The following is a 17,337-nucleotide window of genomic DNA, read 5'->3' as shown; positions in this document are numbered from 1 at the left end:
GCTAGTAGAGAGTAGAAGAGGTTGTGTGTGTTTGCAGGTCTGCGTAGTTCGTCATCTAAGTATGAGGTCCAGTAGTCATGTCTGGTCTCTAGTCTGTTTGTCACTAAACAATTTCCAGTACACGTTTAGTGCAGGGATGTTTGCACGGGCGTGGATGGACTCACTTGTGATGAATTCATCCCAGCAGGTGCTAAACACCCAGCGTAAGGCTTTGTTCTGGATGCGTTGTAATTTACGTTGGTTTGTCACAGCTGCTAGGGAGAGGGCTAGTGGGCAGTAAGTTATTAGTGGACGAATGAGGGTTTTGTACAGGTGTAGTTTCGTTTGTATGGAGGCTTGCCTTAGCTTGAATAGCCCCGATAAGGCCTTGGATGCAACGGCTTGCTTCTGGTTGATGTGTAAGTGTATTCGCATGTTTTGGTCTAGAAGTACTCCTAGGACGTTGGTTGTCCGTGAGACAGGGATGTTGGTTGTCCGTGAGACAGGGATGTTGGTGTGGGTATCAGCTATCCTGAGTGTTACTGGAGGGGGTGGTTCACGTTTCCTGTAGTGGAAGTAGGTGATTTTGGATTTTGCAGGGTTGGTTTTAATTCTCCATTTTTGTTCCCAATGTGTGATCTGGTCTACTTCGGCTTGTGTTCTGCGGGCTAGAGTGGTTATTTGATTGTGTGTGGTGAGTTGGGTGATGTCGTCTGCATATGCAAGTGTGATGGTGGAGTCAAAGGCAGGTGTTGGGATATCGTTGGTGTAAAGGATGTAGAGGGTGGGTTAGAGGACTGAACCCTGAGGAACTCCAGCATGTAGTGGGAAGTACTGTGAGAAGCATCCCTGGAACTTAATCCTCATGGTCCTATCATCTAGGAAGTTACATAGTAGTTTGCTGATAGTCCGAGGGAGGTCGAAGTTGGTACATAGTTTAAACTTTAGACCATTGTGCCACACTGTGTCAAAGGCTTTTTCTACATCTTTAGCTACTAGAGCTCTTTTTCCCTTGGTGATGGTTTATGTGGATGTAGTTTAGAATTAAATTGAGTGCGTCTTGGGTGGAGCGGTTTGATCTGAAGCCAAATTGGCCATTATATAAGAGGGAGTTTGTTTCGAGATGTCTACGTAGTCGTGAGTTTATGATTTTTTCATAGATCTTTCCCAGTACTTCGAGCAGGCTGATGGGGCGGTAGTTTTTTGGGTCAGAGTGGTTTTTATTGGGTTTTGGGATGAGGATAGCAGTGGCTGCTTTGAAGAGAGTGGGGAAGTAGCCAGATGCTAGTGATGCATTGAGTAGGTTGGTGAAGGCTGAGATGATGGAGTCAGGGAGGTGTTTTAGGATGATGTGGTTGATGCCGGAGGCTCCTGGGTCTTTTGGAGAGAGGCGCTGAATGAGAGTTTTAATGTCATAGGCTGTGATGGGGGTGTCCAGTTCCTGAGTGGCAGTGAGTGAGTCAAGTTGTATATACCTATCAGGTGTCGTTAGGTGTACGTGGTCAGTGTTCCATTGGTCTATTTGTGTATGTGGCAGAGTGTCTGGTAGTGGAGGGTGTGGGTGGAAAATGTTCTCACATATTTCTTTGAAGATGTTTGTTGCTGTTTGTGGGTCGGTGATGTTTCTGTTGTCGTGGGTGATGTGTTCGAATTTTTTGTTGTTGTTGTTACCTCGGATTCTGTTGATGATGTTCCAGAAAGTTTTGGGGTCTTTTATGCGTTGCTCATTTGCCTGGTGTACGAGTCCAGCCCAGTGGTGGTTGTGGTCCTGCTCTAGGCTATGAGGTATGTTATTCCTGAGGTATGTGAGGTCCTGTCTTACCAGGTTGAATCTGTGTGTGTTGTGGCGGAAGCAGTTGTGGTAGCATATGAGGAGTCTTTTGGTTCTGATTGATGGAGTGAATGAGTATCTAATGGTGTGTGTTTTAGTGGGTATCACAGTGTTGGTTGCACATTTTATTGTCTCAAGGATGGTGTCGAGCTGTGTGTCAATGTCTATGATTTGTTTGTTGTTGTAGTCGTAGTTTAGGTTAGTGTTGTTGATGGAGTTTTGGAAGGACTCCCAGTTTGCCTTCTTGTATGCTGGTGTTGGTGGTGTAGGAATACAAATTGGGTTAGTCGAGATATGTAGGATGATGGGAATGTGGTCAGATCCAGTGATGGGACCAGGAGCTATGTAGTGTTGGAAGAGAGTGCTGGCTCTGTTTGTGAGTATTATGTCAGGTTTTCCTTGTCCTTGGTGCCCATAGAATGTGTTGAAGTGTGGACCTAGGTACCGTAGATGTTTGCGGTTTGAGAAGTTATGTAGTTGTGTGCCTAGTTGGTTGGTGGAGTTGTGGTTGAAAGCTGGGTGTTTCGCATTCATGTCTGCCAGCAGGTATGAGGGAGTGTTGGTGTGGTTGAAGACGAGAGATAGGTCGTGTGCATTGAGAGCTGTGTTGGGCCTAGCATATGTGGTGAAGAATATGAGGGGTCCTAGTTGAGTGTGTAGCCTGACAGCTAGGGAGTGTTGGTGTGTGAAATGTAGAGGTAGGAATTCGTGTCTAATGGTGGAGTTGACCAGGATGGCAACTCCATCGTGTGGGTCTTGTGGGGATTGTTTGGTGGTATAGCCAAAGTGTCGAATGTGTTGGTTTGCCTGTAGGCTTGTGCTGTTTAGTAGAACTACATCAGGTTTTTCTGCTTCGATGAGCTCATCTATCATGTGTCTAATGTGGTAGTAATGTCTCACATTGAGTTGGATTACCTTGAAGATGTCAGTGAAGGTTGGGAAGCAGGAGAGTTGTTATCTACTTCTAGTGAGGGGCCAGGCTCAGCTATGGTGTGGATATTAAAGGAATCAGGTCGTATGCCCATGAAGGTGATGTTCCCAGAGGTGTGAGTGTATGTTTGGTCGTGGAGGCGCTTCCTGGAGGGGGAGGGGGAAACCCTTCTGCTTTGTGTGTTCTGTGTTCTTTCATGTTCCCTGGATTGTCTATCATAAGTGGGTGCGGGTTGGGGTTTGGTTGATTTCCTCCTGTGGGCTGAGGTGGATCTTGTCGTGTTGTGTGTTTGGTTAGAGCTGGCTGACTTGGGCGTAAGAGTGGAGGAGGGGCAGGGGTGGAGGGAGTGGAGGAGGGGCCAGGGGTGGAGGGGGTGCAGGGGGAGTGGGGAGGTTGCGGGTGGTAGTGGGGGGTTGGGGGAGGGGAGTCTCGGGGGGTGGCATGGTGGTTTGGCTCAGGCTGTGGAGGGTGGGGGAGTCATGGGTAGGTTGGGTGGGAGGGGGTGGCAGGGGGGATGGGGAGGGAGGGGGAGTGACTGTGGGGGCTGGGGAGAGGAGGGAAGACGAGTTGGGGTAGGCTGTTTGCTGCGAGTATAGCATTGAGGGCATGTGGGAAGTCTAGCTGGTATATCTGGTTTATTGCTATGGCTGAGTGTACAGCTGTAATGATTTTGCAAGTAAGAGTGAGATCAGGTGTGTATGCTAGTCCTTGTGTGTTGAGGTTGGGTGGGCTGGTTGTGGGTTGAGGTGTGTTCTGGGCAAGCCGTGGGGTTGGTTGGGTCCAGGAGAGTGGGGTTGCCCATGCGTTGGGGGGTGGGGGGTGGGGTGAGGGTGGTTCATTGCCTCTAAGTGACTTTTGGTAATCCCTACGAGTTTGGCAAGAGTTTGATACAACAGCGTGGCGTTGATTACAGTTGATGCATTTTTTAGTGGCTTTGCAGGTTGTCCAGTAGTGGCCTGACCCTGCACACCTGGAACAGGTTTGAGTGGCAGTGCAGGAGTCTTTTTCATGTCCATATTTATAGCATTTCAAACATTGAGTTATGTGGTGATAGTTGATGGAATGAAGAGAGTCAGGTGGTATGCGAATAGTTTTTGCCAGGATTCCTTTCTGGAAGAGTCTAGAAGCTTCGTCAGGCGTGTAGCAGCGTATTTTGAGAATGTTGGAGTTAGGTGGTCTGTATATGTCGTCTATAGCGACCTTATTCCTAGTGCTGATGTCATTTATGAGGTCTGTTTCATTGTTGTCATAGGCAGTAAGGAGGGATGGGTCAACTTGTTTTGCAATTACTGTGCTCTTGGCCCAATGTTCTGGGCTCCATAAAATGGAGAAGCCGGCATCTTTCAGTTTCTGTCGGGGTGCAGTCGCTGTACAGATGTCGTAAGAGTGTTTGTCAAGGATAAGTTTGAAGCCTGTTTCTGTTTTGTATATTCCTGACTGAGGTGCTTGAGTTATGTTGTAGAGTGTGTCACTAGCTGATAAAGAGTGGTGGTCCTCTTTGGAGTACTTGAGGAGGAGAGTGAAGGAGGGTTCCTTGCGTGAGGTAGGGTGGGGGGGGGGGGCGGTGGCTAGAGAGAGAGACGTCGGCATGGGAGGTGGAGAGCCTTGCGGTTGATTCATCGTGACAACTGATCATGGGGCAGGGCAGCCAGTCGTGTTGGCTCAGATAGTGATCGCGGGCATCAAGATTATGTTCTGGTGTGTGTACCTGCCAAGATTTGGCATCCTGTGCAGTAATCACTTGGATTCGGCCACAGGCACCATTTGAACGAATACTCCCACCGACGCAGGAGCAGGTTCGCCCGGTCCAGAAGAAAAGAAACGAGGTTAGGGAGGAGAGAAAGGCGTTGGTGTTACCCAAGTGATGTAGTCTAGCCGATCCACTGTGTGGGTATCTTTAACCACCTCAGTGAAGTGGGTTCGACTGGCCTCTTAGGAAATTATGACGCAAAAGTATTCTGACACCGTGTCACGCAAAAAAAAAGATATTGGTCATCAGAGATGCTGTCTAGATATTCTCAGAAGTTTGATATATAATGAACATGCCATAGAGATTCACTGTATGCTAAGGTTGTGTTTGCTTGAAGCAGAGAGACTGGGATTCTATGGATTGAAGGTTGGCAGACGTTACCCAGGATTGTGGTGACGGGAATCACGCAGCTTCAGGAGTGCAGAGGTCAGTGTACTGCCCTTGGGTAGGAGGACGATGACGCACTGTTCCTGTGCTGGAGGTTGTTTGCCAATGGTTGTGCTTGCTACTGGTGGGAAGTTCAGCAGGTGTTTCTCTGGGTTGTGGTGAGAATCACGCAGCTGCAGGAGTGCAGAGGTCGGCGAGCTGCCCTTGGGTAGGAGGCCAACGACGCACTGTTCCTGCACTGAAGGCTGAGGTAAGGATTCTGCAAGACAATGGTAGAACGCCTCTCCCACACGGGGATCGTAAGGCACTGGAGGAGAACAGCTGCTGCTACATTTGTCCTGTTTCCTGATGAACCTTACCGAACCTAACCTGTGTCCTGCCTGTAGCGAGGTACACAGCAGGTTAAGATCTAGACTGCTGCTGTAAAGCGAGTCAAAACCTTGCTAATACAGCAGGTTAGGATCTAGACTGCTGCTGTAAAGTGAGTCAAAACCTTGCTAATACAGCAGGTTAGGATCTAGACTGCTGCTGTAAAGTGAGTCAAAACCTTGCTAATACAGCAGGTTAGGATCTAGACTGCTGTTGTAAAGTGAGTCAAAACCTTGCTAATACAGCAGGTTAGGATCTAGACTGCTGTTGTAAAGTGAGTCAAAAACTTTTTTCACTTGCCAATGCATATAAAAAAAAGCCTAAAAACATGTTTACACTATTAAGTAAATGAACATTTCAGATCAATTAATTATTAAAGGAAGGCTGAAGGGGACAGTGGAGCTTCATCTGAGTCTTCAACTTGCTCCATTCAGCTCGGAGTCGGCTGAATCACTGAAAATCACAAATACGAATATACAAGAAGTCTTCAACTTACGAACATGTTGGGGACCTTCTGTATTGTGTATAATAATGATTTAATAACGATGTTATACAAAGTAATGATATACACAACACTCTAATAATCTAATACTGATACCTTCAAAATTAGCCAGTACCCACCTATACCAATACGTACTTTTAGGCTGATGCCATCAAAATCAGCTGATAACAATACTTTGCAACAGCCCTAGACTCTTTACCACATTTTGTAACTGCCAGTAGTCACCTCTAACAAACATGGGTGCAAAATGTACCTGCTGCAGTTGTCCTTGTTGTGTGAAAGGTTTAGATGTAAGTAGCACTTGCTTGCCACCAATTGTAATGAGGTTACCAGTTGCTGTTGATCCACCTGCAACAACAGTGCCACCTCCACCTCCGCCGGCAGTTGGCTGTACTAGACGAATACCCCCACTGGAGAGCATCGAAGGTTTGCCGCTCATATTTATACCCTAAAAACATTTATAAAACTGTAATATAACCAAAAAATACGTTTCATCATCATAAAGGAAGGGGATTTAATGCTAAGCACTTGTCAATAAGACCCCATATTATAGTACGTCCTCTCCTCACTTAACGACAGAGTTCCATTCCTAAGACCACATCGTTAAACGAATTCTTCGTTAAGTGAGGAGCATAATGTCACCTCTGCACCATTAATAACATTTCTGGTGTATTTTTAAATGATTATACAGTAGTGTACTGTATATTGCAATAAACAGAAGAGGAAATCTGGTCTAATATACATTATTTAGGTATAAATACTGGTCAGAGAGCCTGTCGTAAGTCCAAGGTGTCAGTAAACGAGTACGTCGCTAAGTGAGGAGAGGCTGTACTTATTATTTTGACACTCAAAACTAAGCACTAAACCCACAAGGTTCACACAGCACTGCAGGGCAGGATGTACTAATGATATATTATGTGAAGATCAGAGACCAGCGAGGGCAAGAAGTATGCAGGAAGTGAAGCGAGTCAGATTAGTGGGATATTATGGTTTTGTACAGTCCCCCCCCCCCCTTTGACATTATTCATTCAATAAATACTATTATAAATATAAAAGTTTGTAATCTGCAAGAAATAAAAGTTGACTCACAAGACTCAGTCTGATATTTCCGCACTGCTCTGAATTTTAAGTCAATCTGCTGTTTCTTGTATTATTTTTGTATTCTTGATTTACAAACAAACCATACCACGGGTGGGGTTTGAACCCGGGATCAGAGAGTCTCAAAACTCCAGAGACACTCTGATCCCGGGTTCAAACCCCATCCGTCGAGGTATGGTTTTTTTTTGTATTCTCTGGGAAGCGCTAAACTTGTAGAAAGTCATGCAGCACCTTGGAAAGGGAGTACTATTTATTAGCTTTAACTCCTCGGACCAATAGTTCTTGAAGAGTCTCCAATAATTAACTATTAGTAAATTATGATAATATATGAGGAAAGAACATAAATAACTCTTGTTAAATTAACTCAAAGATATATCGTACAGCTACAATGAATGTAGTAAACTTGTACGTTTGTGAAGTAACAGTCTTCATGAACAAAAAATATGGAATCGGGAATCTCTCTTGATCTAAAGACAAAAATTTATCTGATTTCAAAACCGTTGACTGTGTAAAGGAAGACATTTTTGTAAACAAGCATTCAACCTTTGCCTTCGATATACCTTCAGTGAGTTTTGAGAGTCTCATTAATCTCAGAGCCTTGCCATGGGCCTGGCTTGTCTGGTGTTTGCCTGGTCAACCAGGCTGTTGCTGCTGGATGCCCACTGCCTAACTTATATCATTAACACTATAAAAACAATGTCTAACTTTTCAAAATGTAGTTACAATAAAGTACAGTATTTGCAAAATGCTGTACGTCATTATACAGGTCTCTTAGATTTTGACACAAAATGTGCAGCATTTCTCATTTTTTTTACTGCTATATACAAAATTAATAAATAATAATTTAATATTAAATTTAGGTGAACACAAACCTCAGTCTATCACCTATGTAACTATACTTATAATTCTCACTAATACAATACTGCTAACTACAGTCACTTGTATTTCTATTACCCTATGCCATGTGCAACTACAGGTGTCCCACAGCTGGGTTGGTAGCACACTCATCTCACACATTCAGGTCCATGGTTCAATCCCCAGTATGGGGTTGCAAAAATAAACTTAATTGTCCAGCCTTTTTCTATAATAAAGTCTGCCCTGGAAGTCCCTGCCAATCCAGGAACCAAAAATCCCTCTAAATAATATATGCATCATTGTAAATTCTCTTAACATTCAGCATTTCTGGCAAGACTTGATCTAATTTTTTTTTTTAATGAACCAGCCATATACTGCTGAGGCAGGGTGACCTAAAAACAAAAACGAAAGTTTTTATTTTTAAATTTGGTAATTTATACAGGAGAAGGGGTCATTAGCCCCTTGCTCCCGGCATTTTAGTTGCCTCTTATGGCATGCACGACTTACGGAGGAAGAATCCTTCTCCATTTCCCCATATATGCAATAAGATCACAGTAAACAGGTGGTATCACAATATGTCAGAACAACCTGTGAAAAATAGTGAAATCCCAAGTGCTTTTGTGATTTCTCACATTATCAAGGAACTGTACAGTTCCTTGATAATGTGAGAAATCATGAAAGCGCTTGGAATTCTACTATTTTTCACTGGTTATCCATATATATATAGTAATAACATGTAGGTAAACAACAGCAATAATAATGCTTAAGAACATTATACTGAAGGAGTTAAAATTTGATTACTTAACTCCTATATCTCCCATGAAGATCCACAGTGTGTAGTCTTCACGTAAGTGTTACTAACCTAGCATTACTGACTATTCTTAATAATGGTTTTTTGGTTTTGATGTGCTGTTGGAGTGTAAGCAAGGTAACATTTATGAAGGAATTCAGGGAAACTGGCAGGCCGGACTTGAGTCCTGGAGATGGGAAGTACAGTGTCTGCACTCTGAAGGAGGGGTGTTAATGTTGCAGTTTTATAACTAGTGTAAGCACTTCTCTGGTAAGACAGTGATGGAGTAAATGATGGTGAAAGTTTTTCTTTTTCAGGCCACCCTGCCTAGGTGGGAGACCGCCAATGTGTTAATAATAAAAAAATTTGCACACCTTCCTATGTTAACTTAACAGCTGTATTCCATCAATTTAACATGGGCACTGGAAATGCAGTATTTCCTCACTTTCTTTGTTTTCTCTCTAAAACTGATTTTTTTTTTTTTTTTTTTCAACAAGTCGGCCGTCTCCCACCGAGACAGGGTGACCAAAAAAAAAAAGAAAATCCCCAAAAAGAAAATACTTTCATCATCATTCAACACTTTCACCACACTCACACATTATCACTGCTTTTGCAGAGGTGCTCAGAATACAACAGCTTAGAAGCATATACGTATAAAGATACATAACATATCCCTCCAAACCGCCAATATCCCAAACCCCTCCTTTAAAGTGCAGGCATTGTACTTCCCATTTCCAGGACTCGAGTCCGACTATATGAACATAACCGGTTTCCCTGAATATTACCCTGCTCACACTCCAACAGATCGTCAGGTCCCAAGTATCATTCGCCTCCATTCACTCCTATCTAACACGCTCATGCATGCTTGCTGGAAATCCAAGCCCCTAGCCCACAAAACCTCCTTTACCCCCTCTTTCCAACCCTTTCGAGGACGACCCCTACCCCTCCTTCCTTCCCCTCTAGATTTATATGCTTTCCATGTCATTCTACTTTGATCCATTCTCTCTAAATGACCAAACCACCTCAACAACCCCTCTTCTGCCCTCTGACTAATGCTTTTATTAACTCCACACCTTCTCCTAATTTCCAGGACATCTCCACTGCCTCCAACCGTCTCCTCGCTGCTGCATTTACCACCCAAGCTTCACATCCATATAAGAGTGTTGGTACTACTATACTTTCATACATTCCCTTCTTTGCCTCCATAGATAACGTTTTTTGACTCCACATATACCTCAACGCACCACTCACCTTTTTTCCCTCATCAATTCTATGATTAACCTCATCCTTCATAAATCCATCCGACGACACGTCAACTCCCAAGTATCTGAAAACATTCACTTCTTCCATACTCCTCCTCCCCAATTTGATATCCAATTTTTCTTTATCTAAATCATTTGATACCCTCATCACCTTACTCTTTTCTATGTTCACTTTCAACTTTCTACCTTTACACACATTCTCAAACTCATCCACTAACCTTTGCAATTTTTCTTTAGAATCTCCCATAAGCACAGTATCATCAGCAAAAAGTAACTGTGTCAATTCCCATTTTGAATTTGATTCCCCATAATTTAATCCCACCCCTCTCCCAAACACCCTACCATTTACTTCTTTTACAACCCCATCTATAAATATATTAAACAACCATGGTGACATTACACATCCCTGTCTAAGACCTACTTTTACCGGGAAGTATTCTCCCTCTCTTCTACACACCCTAACCAGAGCCTCACTATCCTCATAAAAGCTCTTTACAGCATTTAGTAACTTACCACCTATTCCATATACTTGCAACATCTGCCACATTGCTCCTCTATCCACTCTATCATATGCCTTTTCTAAATCCATAAATGCAATAAAAACTTCCCTACCTTTATCTAAATACTGTTCACACATATGCTTCAATGTAAACACTTGATCTACACATCCCCTACCCAAGCTGAAGCCTCCCTGCTCATCCACAATCCTACATTCTGTCTTACCTCTAATTCTTTCAATTATAACCCTACCGTATACTTTTCCTGGTATACTCTGTAAAAATTATAGAGGAATAAGTTTACTATCTCTTTTGTCCCCTTTCCCTTTATATAAAGGGACTATACATGCTCTCTGCCAATCCCTAGGTACCTTCCCCTCTTTCATACATTTATTAAACAAAAGTACCAACCACTCCAACACTATATCCCCCCCTGCTTTTAACATTTCTGTCATGATCTCATCAGTTCCAGCTGCTTTACCCCCTTTCATTCTACGTAATGCCTCTCATACCTCCACTACACTTACATTCTGCTCTTCTTCACTCCTAAAAGATGATATACCTCCCTGACCAGTGCATGAAATTACTGCCTCCCTTTCTTCCTCAACATTTAAAAGTTCCTCAAAATATTCTCTCCATCTACCTAATACCTCCCTCTCCCCATCTACTAACTCCCCTACTCTGTTTTTAACTGACAAATCCATACTTTCCCTAGGCTTTCTTAACTTGTTTAACTCACTCCAAAATTTTTTCTTATTTTCATTAAAATTTCTTGACAGTGCCTCTCCCACTCTTTCATCTGCTCTCCTTTTGCACTCTCTCACCACTCTCTTCACCTTTCTTTTACTCTCCATATACTCTGCTCTTCTTATAACACTTCTGCTTTGTAAAAACCTCTCGTAAGCTACCTTTTTCTCTTTTATCACAACCTTTACTTCATTCCACCAATCACTCCTCTTTCCTCCTGCCCCCACCCTCCTATAACCACAAACTTCTGCCCCACATTCTAATACTGCATTTTTAAAACTATTCCAACCCTCTTCAACCCCCCCCACTACTCATCTTTGCACTAGCCCACCTTTCTGCCAATAGTCGCTTATATCTAATTATATATTCTATATTATATATTCTAATTATGGAGATTCATTTAGGCCAATTATCAGCCCTTTAAAACCATGGACACCATTCTTATACTGATGAACACTCTAGACCAAAGACACCAATGTTAAACCTAGAGACGACACTTTCAGACTATAGATACAAGTTTCAGACCCATGAATGATACTTTTAGACCTATGGGGATCACATATATCAACTTTCTGTTTACAAGTACCGAGAGAGCAAACTCAAGAAAGCACATTTGCTATTTCTACATACACTATGCTGCAGTTATGCCATCATGGTTGATTAAGTTTTATTCTACACCTGAATGAGTGATGAAAGCATATTCAGATAAGCACAGTATTGTAAGTTATAAAGATGGTAGGATGAGTTATACTTAGCAACAATATTATCTGTGTACTGTCTTGTTTGAATCTTAACATATTGGCTAATGCTCAATAATAACACACGTGGAGACAGAAACTCAGAAGATAAATTAATCTGTATATTTTGATACCATATTCTAGGATCCTCTTCAGTTGCTGAGTTTTTGTTTCCCCGTGAGTTACTATTAAGCATTACCAAGTGTTTATTATACTTTAGTTATTCATATTGAGTAATATGAAGTTTCTGGTTCCGACGATGCTGGAGTAATGAGGTGAATGAGGAAACCCAAATTGTGCGACAATTATGGGCATTCAAATTTAAGATTACAGCAAGACATACCGCAAACCCTAAATCCCCAGCTGGTCTGAAGAAAGGCTAAGACAATCAGAACTTTATAGATTAAATGAATCACTAGTTGCTAAGGCATTGCATTTGGTTGTTAAAGGGTTCTGTAACTCCAAATTGATTGTAATATACAATCTTGTTTTAAATTATGTCTTCGATTATTTACAAAAGTGGCTATTCTTTGCCTTCACCTGCAGAGGGAGCATCTCTCTTTCTAGTCTGCATCTTCTCTTCTTTTTTCTTAGGGAAATGTACCTTGAGCATACCTCAAGTGCCACAAAGCTAATTCTTTCAAGGAAAAGGTTAATATTCAAACAATTCTCATTAAATACTAAAACGAAAGTTAATCAGAAAATATTACTCATTTAAATTTCACATAAGTGCCCTCAAGAACTGACTGAAATTAAATCTTCCCCAGCAGTAAGTGTCATGTATAAGTTGTAGTTCTTGTATAGACTTATTTATTTCCTTCACCATAAGTTAACCCAATAATACGAATGGAATTCATTTTTTGTTTTTTTCAACTTGAGTCTGTAAATTGCGTTGGCATTTTGGAAAAGTCTGAGTTAGTTACTACACATGACCATGTGTACTCTCCCAATTCCTAGAGTACATGTGACCATGTGTACTCTCCCAATTCCTAGAGTACACATGACAATGTGTAATAAAGAGGCATAACTTAGGGAGACAAGAATCAAGTAAGTGGAAAGAGAACATTTCATGACAGTAATATTATAAATGCAATGCAGATAACTAACTGGGACTGCAGTTTTAAATAAAGTCAATGGGGCTGTAGTTTTAATAAAGTCAATGGGACTGCAGTTTTAAATAAAATCAATCACTGTTACAAAAAACACGATTCTAAAAGCTTAGAGATCTCCAGTGAATACTAGAAAGGACTGCCTTTCTAGCATCCAGCCTGTTACTGGGTTTTCGTAACAAGTAGTCAGTATCCTTGTCCAATTATCCATTAGAATTCAGTATGATTCAATAGTGCTTCAGGATTACAACTGGTAGGCTACTAACTAGAGAAAATAAAATTTAATAAATTTATTAAGTATCGTCTAGAGGTATATTATCAAATTAAATTAATCAATTCAAACAAATTAATAATAATCACTTCTCTCGTGTGCAATAGTATTGTGCTGTAGGCACATATCACATTTATAAGTCTTAAGTACCGTCTGGTACATTAACATTTAATAAGATATTACAAATATGTACAAATAAGTTTGGGTGTATGTGTGTAAGTGCTCTAAGTAGTTCGCTATGTCTCACGACTCGACTAGACTTAAACAAGTGACTGACAGTCAGTCAGTCACTTGTTTAAGTCAGAACAGTCTGCTTGAACAATAAAAAGAATGCTAAGCCCAACAGCAATATAACAAGCAACTGCGACACAATCAGGATCAAGGAGATAATATAACGACACTAAGTAGGGACCATCAGCAGATCCTCCACAAAAGTCATCAAACTCCCATAATACTGAATCTAAGTTCAGCATAAGAAAATCCCCAACTGTGATAATACACAGATACCAGTACAAATTAGGTCAGAAGCTACAGCTCAGGACCTGAGTGGCTCAGAGTGTCTTAACGACACACAACCTCAGTACAACGTCGAAAATCACTAAGTCTATACAATGTTCTGTGAACAGAGTCTCCAGAACTAACAAGAATAATGAGACAGACGATCTGTCCAACCACCAAGAGAGTCTAGATCAGACTGAATACTTCAGGCGAGGTGAGGACACCCCCCCCCCTCGATCACGTGATAGCTCCGTGGGTCGCTGCCCAGCAAGAAGCCGGCAGGGAAACGAGCAAAGAGCGATAATTACAGTAGTTAGACAATCAAGACTAACTGAGCACATAATATGTTACATCCTATCTAACAAAATTTAACTAAGTCAAATAATAATAATATAAAGCAATATATTTACGATTTAGCTATTATCGCAAATATAAGCAATATAAAATTATATGAAAAGATAATAATTATATACATAATAATCATTGCAACCCATTCAGGGGTTGCAACAATCACAAGAACAGTCATGACACTATTTCCATGGGTAACTAAGTACTGCATTCTACTGTCACAAAGTACTGAAAAAATAACCAAGTACTACATTCTACTGTCACAAAGTTACTGAAAAAGGTCATACCTGAACGATAGTTTTTTGCTGTTGACCTACAGAGAAAAATCTTGCTTGTGAGGTGGTTAGAGCAGTAGGTGTAGAGGCTACAGGAGTAGTGACGACCTGCGTGGTGGTACTGGTAAGAGAGGGTGTTGTGGTGGTGCTACTGCCAGTGCTGGTGGTGGTAACTGTTCCGTGGCTTGTCTGCATGACATGACTCCCTGGTTGCAAGGTCTGGATGGTCTGAACAACTTGAGCCTTGCTCCCAGTACCGTCTAACTTTCCAGCCTGAGGGGCATCACAGGTAAATCCATGTCAAGGCTTTCACAATTCAACTGCTAAATTTTACACTAGAGCACAAAATTTAATACCTAGCATTTTTTATGATTTAATAACCTGTAACACTAAGTTGATTGAATACCCAATGATACAAAGCCTTTAGTGCAGTAAAAGATTTCAACATTTATCACTGGTACTACTACTACTAATACCTCTACCTTTATTCTATTTCCTCCTTCGTTCTCCCGTCCCTGAATCAAGAGTACCTCATTTGCATCAAGGTACCTTCCTAAGTGAGAAAACTTTTACTAGCATTTTTTTTTTGGACCATGTGGTAAACAAAATTTCTAGAATTTATGGGAAACCGCTTTTAAGCAAGTTTCCAATCACTGCTGGAAGTTTTTGAAAAATATTCAGTTTTAACAGGTGTATACAGTTATACACTGGCTTCCTTCCCTTCATACTTCTGTGTAGCTAGTTAATGGTTTAAGTTGGAGCAAAACGTTGTCGTAAGTTTTTTCTCCAACGTGTGGGTTATTCGTGTATTGTTCCAGTCGTGGTATTGTGTCTTTTTGTTCTTTATCACAGTTTGGTAGCACAAACCTTATGTTACATCGACCAAAAACAACCACTTGCAATAAAACCTCTCTCGCACTAAAGTTTGTTTTTGTGATTTAACAAAAATTTGGTAGTATTCTTGACATGACACCTGCTTATGTGACTCCCCTTCAGCTGCAATAGCTATACCAACATGGTGTCTATCAATTACATATGAAGGAACTAACATATAGTAGCAGCTAAGAGGACAGTCTGGTCAGGTCTGCATGAAGTGTCAGTCATATCAAACCACAACAGATCTCGTTTGGTATACAAGTGCTTCTGAACTTATGATGGAGTCATGCTCCGACAAACCCATCATAAGTTGAAAATATCGTAAGTCGAATATGAGTACGATAAATAAATAAGTAAATAAATAACTAATGTCACTGAATAAGTAAATAAATGAATATAAGTTATGGGCTTGCTGCCTTTATGCTGGGTAATTATTTTAAGTTTCATCTCAAAAAAAGTAAAAATATTGTAAGTTGAACCACTGTTAGTCGAAGAGCTCCTGTACAATAATGGGGAGTAGTTTTGTGAAATATGATAAAAACTACTAATGAAAGTTTATTTTGGTTTTTAGAGGACATCTACTGCCAGACGCCACCTTGGTTCAGACACTGCAGCAGTCAAATATAAAGTTCAGTGGTTATAAACACAAGACTTGCATATCTACAAAGTTGCTACAGTAACCATCTCAATAATAACACAAATGTCTCAACCTGAACCATTACTAGGCTGGTATTACCAAGCTAAATATGTGATAACATATAAAGTTAATTATTTCCAAAACTACAAATCTTACAATAACCTGCATTTTATACACGAAAGGTGTAACATAATCCATGCCAAAACATACAGCTTTATAACAAAATTACAGTAGTCCCCCATATCTGCAGGAAATATGTTCCAAGACATAACATGGATACCTGAAACTGTAGATAGTAGCAAACCCTCTAAGTCTTTTTATTTACATACATATCTATGATAAAGTTTAATTATACACAAGAAGTTAAGAATTAGAAGTACTTCTATCATCACTACTTTTGTGCTTTGCTGCCATTATTAAGCAAAATGAAGGGTTATTTTTGGGCCACGGTAAATCATGGATAACTGAAAACGCGGTAACCAAATCTGCGGATTTGGGGGTTCTACTGTGTATCATTTTCTTTCAGTTCACAAGTACTCTCAAGATACAAATATTGAAATAACTCACAAGCTGTACTTGGGACCCAGTGGCTAGGACAAGGCGCTGACTTGCTGCACCCAGGGGAACGTGAGACCCTTGTGGAGATACCAGTGTCAGTCTCTGTACACCACCAGTGCTCCCCGAGAGTTGAATAACATTCCCGCCTGCCAGTTTGTTACCTGCCATTGTAGTTATAACTCCACCTGTAGAGAAAACATTGTTAAAAGAACAGAACGTAAACTGTACAGACAATTTTAATGGCACATGTCAACAGAGAGAAAAAAGGAAAATAAATCTTAAAAACTTTTGACTGATAAAAGAATATACATGTCTTTAGCTGCCATATATATTATATACAAAACTTGAAAAAGATGCTCACCTTGTAGTTGTGTGGTTTTGTCCGCCTGACTCAGAAGACTCTCCACAGTGGCAATCTGTTGACCGGGAAGAAACCTGTAATGACTTGCTGTCTTGCCCTATTACCAGTTATGATCACACTATCCTACCTGAACATATGTTTAGGTAGGGCAAACTATCACATATGTGATGGTTTGCTCTACCTAAACATATGTGATAGTTTACCCTACATAACACATGAACCAAATACAGATGCTCCTTGACTTAGGATGGGGTTATGTTCTGACGAACCCATCGTAAGTTGAATATGAAGATGTGCTAAATAAATAACTACTGTCACTGAGTAAGTAAATAAACAAATAATTACTGTAACTAAATACAGTGGACCCCCGGTTAACGATATTTTTTCACTCCAGAAGTATGTTCAGGTGCCAGTACTGACCGAATTTATTCCCATAAGGAATATTGTGAAGTAGATTAGTCCATTTCAGACCCCCAAACATACACGTACAAACGCACTTACATAAATACACTTACATAATTGGTCGCATTCGGAGGTAATCGTTATGCGGGGGTCCACTGTACCAGTATTGAAAGGTAAATAAATGAATACAATCCTCACAACCATTAAAATATAGAATGTGTTCACATAATGTTAATATACTAGAATCCTCATTGCCTATAATCATAA

General features: G+C 40.9%; 1 protein-coding gene across 3 annotated transcripts in view; it reads right to left on the bottom strand.

Moving 5' to 3' along the window:
* Window positions 1-17,337, bottom strand: part of LOC128704667 (nuclear factor related to kappa-B-binding protein) — a 65,934-nt gene that overhangs the window by 4,193 nt on the left and 44,404 nt on the right. For 2 of the 3 annotated variants that reach the window (XM_053799801.2, XM_053799799.2), the window contains exons 21-24: window positions 16,669-16,723; window positions 16,317-16,492; window positions 14,249-14,509; window positions 6,003-6,197 (exon numbers count right to left, since the gene is read on the bottom strand). In XM_053799801.2, coding sequence (XP_053655776.1) covers window positions 6,003-6,197; window positions 14,249-14,509; window positions 16,317-16,492; window positions 16,669-16,723 — 687 coding nt within the window. The remainder of the gene's footprint in view (window positions 1-6,002; window positions 6,198-14,248; window positions 14,510-16,316; window positions 16,493-16,668; window positions 16,724-17,337) is intronic. The other variant, XM_053799802.2, reaches the window with a different exon arrangement.

Source organism: Cherax quadricarinatus, chromosome 100, assembly GCF_038502225.1.
Source record: "Cherax quadricarinatus isolate ZL_2023a chromosome 100, ASM3850222v1, whole genome shotgun sequence".
NCBI lineage: Eukaryota > Metazoa > Arthropoda > Malacostraca > Decapoda > Parastacidae > Cherax > Cherax quadricarinatus.
Note: the sequence above shows the minus strand (reverse complement) of the source record. Positions and strands in the feature narration are given on the sequence as shown.